We start from the raw sequence: 1,559 nt of genomic DNA on the forward strand, positions 1-1,559 counted from the left end.
CACTGACTGATCAGAACTGCTGCAGGTAAGACACTGACTGATCAGAACTGCTGCAGGTAAGACACTGACTGATCAGAACTGCTGCAGGTAAGACACTGACTGATCAGAACAAGGTCCGGTTGGATCGGACCTTTCATCTCTGACCCAGTGTTTTTACTGTCAGAACCACTTCAGCTCCTGGTCCCAGTATTTGGACTTTGGATGTGAGACCTGGGTTCTGTTTGGGTCTCAGCTCTCGGGTCGGGTCCATCATTCCTCACACAAGAATTTTTATGATCCGGCTGGAGCTGCCGGGCTCGCCGGGCCAGGCGCTGACAGGAGACCATACATAGAACCAGACCAGAACCAGACCACTAAGAACAGCAGAACCCACTGCAGGAGAAGAACCCAACAGAACCAAATCAGAAACTGAAGATCAGAACAGAAAAACATGAATATGAGTGTGTGTGAGCAGGACCACAACAGAACCTCTGGGGTCCAGGTCCAGACCCGGTCTTAGTGGTTCTGAATAGTTCTGTTATGACATCAGGCTTTTAGGCTCCTCCCACCTCTGCAGTAACTGTATCGGACCTGAAGGTGCTGCTGTAACAACATGATGAAGAGGATGGAGGACAGAAGAACCAGAACCAGAAGCGGGCCGTACCTGTTTGAAGCGGGCCAGCTCCTTCAGGGCCCGCCCCCACTGCTGCTTGTAGTGAAGTTTGGACTTGGTGCTGGACTCCAGCTTCCTCTCCAGCTCCACCTTCAAAATAAAAGACACAGCTGAAGGTTCTGGACCGACCCGGTCTGAGGTTCTGTCAGCTGCTTTGTGTGAGGAAACCGTAATCTGAGATTAATGCAGGTAATTAATATAACATCTATAATCTGAGATTAATGCAGGTGGTTAATATAACATCTATAATCTGAGATTAATGCAGGTGRTTAAWATAACATCTATAATCTGAGATTAATGCAGGTGGTTAATATAACATCTATAATCTGAGATTAATGCAGGTGATTAATATAACATCTGTAATCTGAGATTAATGCAGGTGATTAATATAACATCTGTAATCTGAGATTAATGCAAGTGATTAATATAACATCTGTAATCTGAGATTAATCCAGGTTAATATAATAACATCTGTAATCTGAGATTAATGCAAGTGATTAATATAACATCTGTAATCTGAGATTAATCCAGGTTAATATAATAACATCTGTAATCTGAGATTAATGCAAGTGATTAATATAACATCTGTAATCTGAGATTAATCCAGGTTAATATAATAACATCTGTAATCTGAGATTAATGCAGGTAATTAATATAACATCTATAATCTGAGATTAATCCAGGTTAATATAATAACATCTGTAATCTGAGATTAATGCAGGTAATTAATATAACATCTATAATCTGAGATTAATCCAGGTTAATATAATAACATCTGTAATCTGAGATTAATGCAGGTGATTAATATAACATCTATAATCTGAGATTAATCCAGGTTAATATAATAACATCTGTAATCTGAGATTAATGCAGGTGATTAATATAACATCTATAATCTGAGATTAAT

The 1,559-nt window shown here is 39.8% G+C and overlaps 1 protein-coding gene across 1 annotated transcript in view; it reads right to left on the bottom strand.

Annotated features, from left to right (window-relative positions):
- cep120 (centrosomal protein 120) overlaps positions 1–1,559 on the bottom strand; it is a gene marked incomplete in the record, with an annotated part of 22,188 nt that overhangs the window by 3,752 nt on the left and 16,877 nt on the right. Inside the window, 1 exon segment of the mRNA XM_014027562.1 lies at positions 644–742. Within this exon segment, the coding sequence (XP_013883016.1) occupies positions 644–742 (99 nt within the window).

This window comes from Austrofundulus limnaeus, unplaced genomic scaffold (assembly GCF_001266775.1).
Source record: "Austrofundulus limnaeus strain Quisiro unplaced genomic scaffold, Austrofundulus_limnaeus-1.0 Scaffold662, whole genome shotgun sequence".
In the NCBI taxonomy this organism is placed as follows: domain Eukaryota; kingdom Metazoa; phylum Chordata; class Actinopteri; order Cyprinodontiformes; family Rivulidae; genus Austrofundulus; species Austrofundulus limnaeus.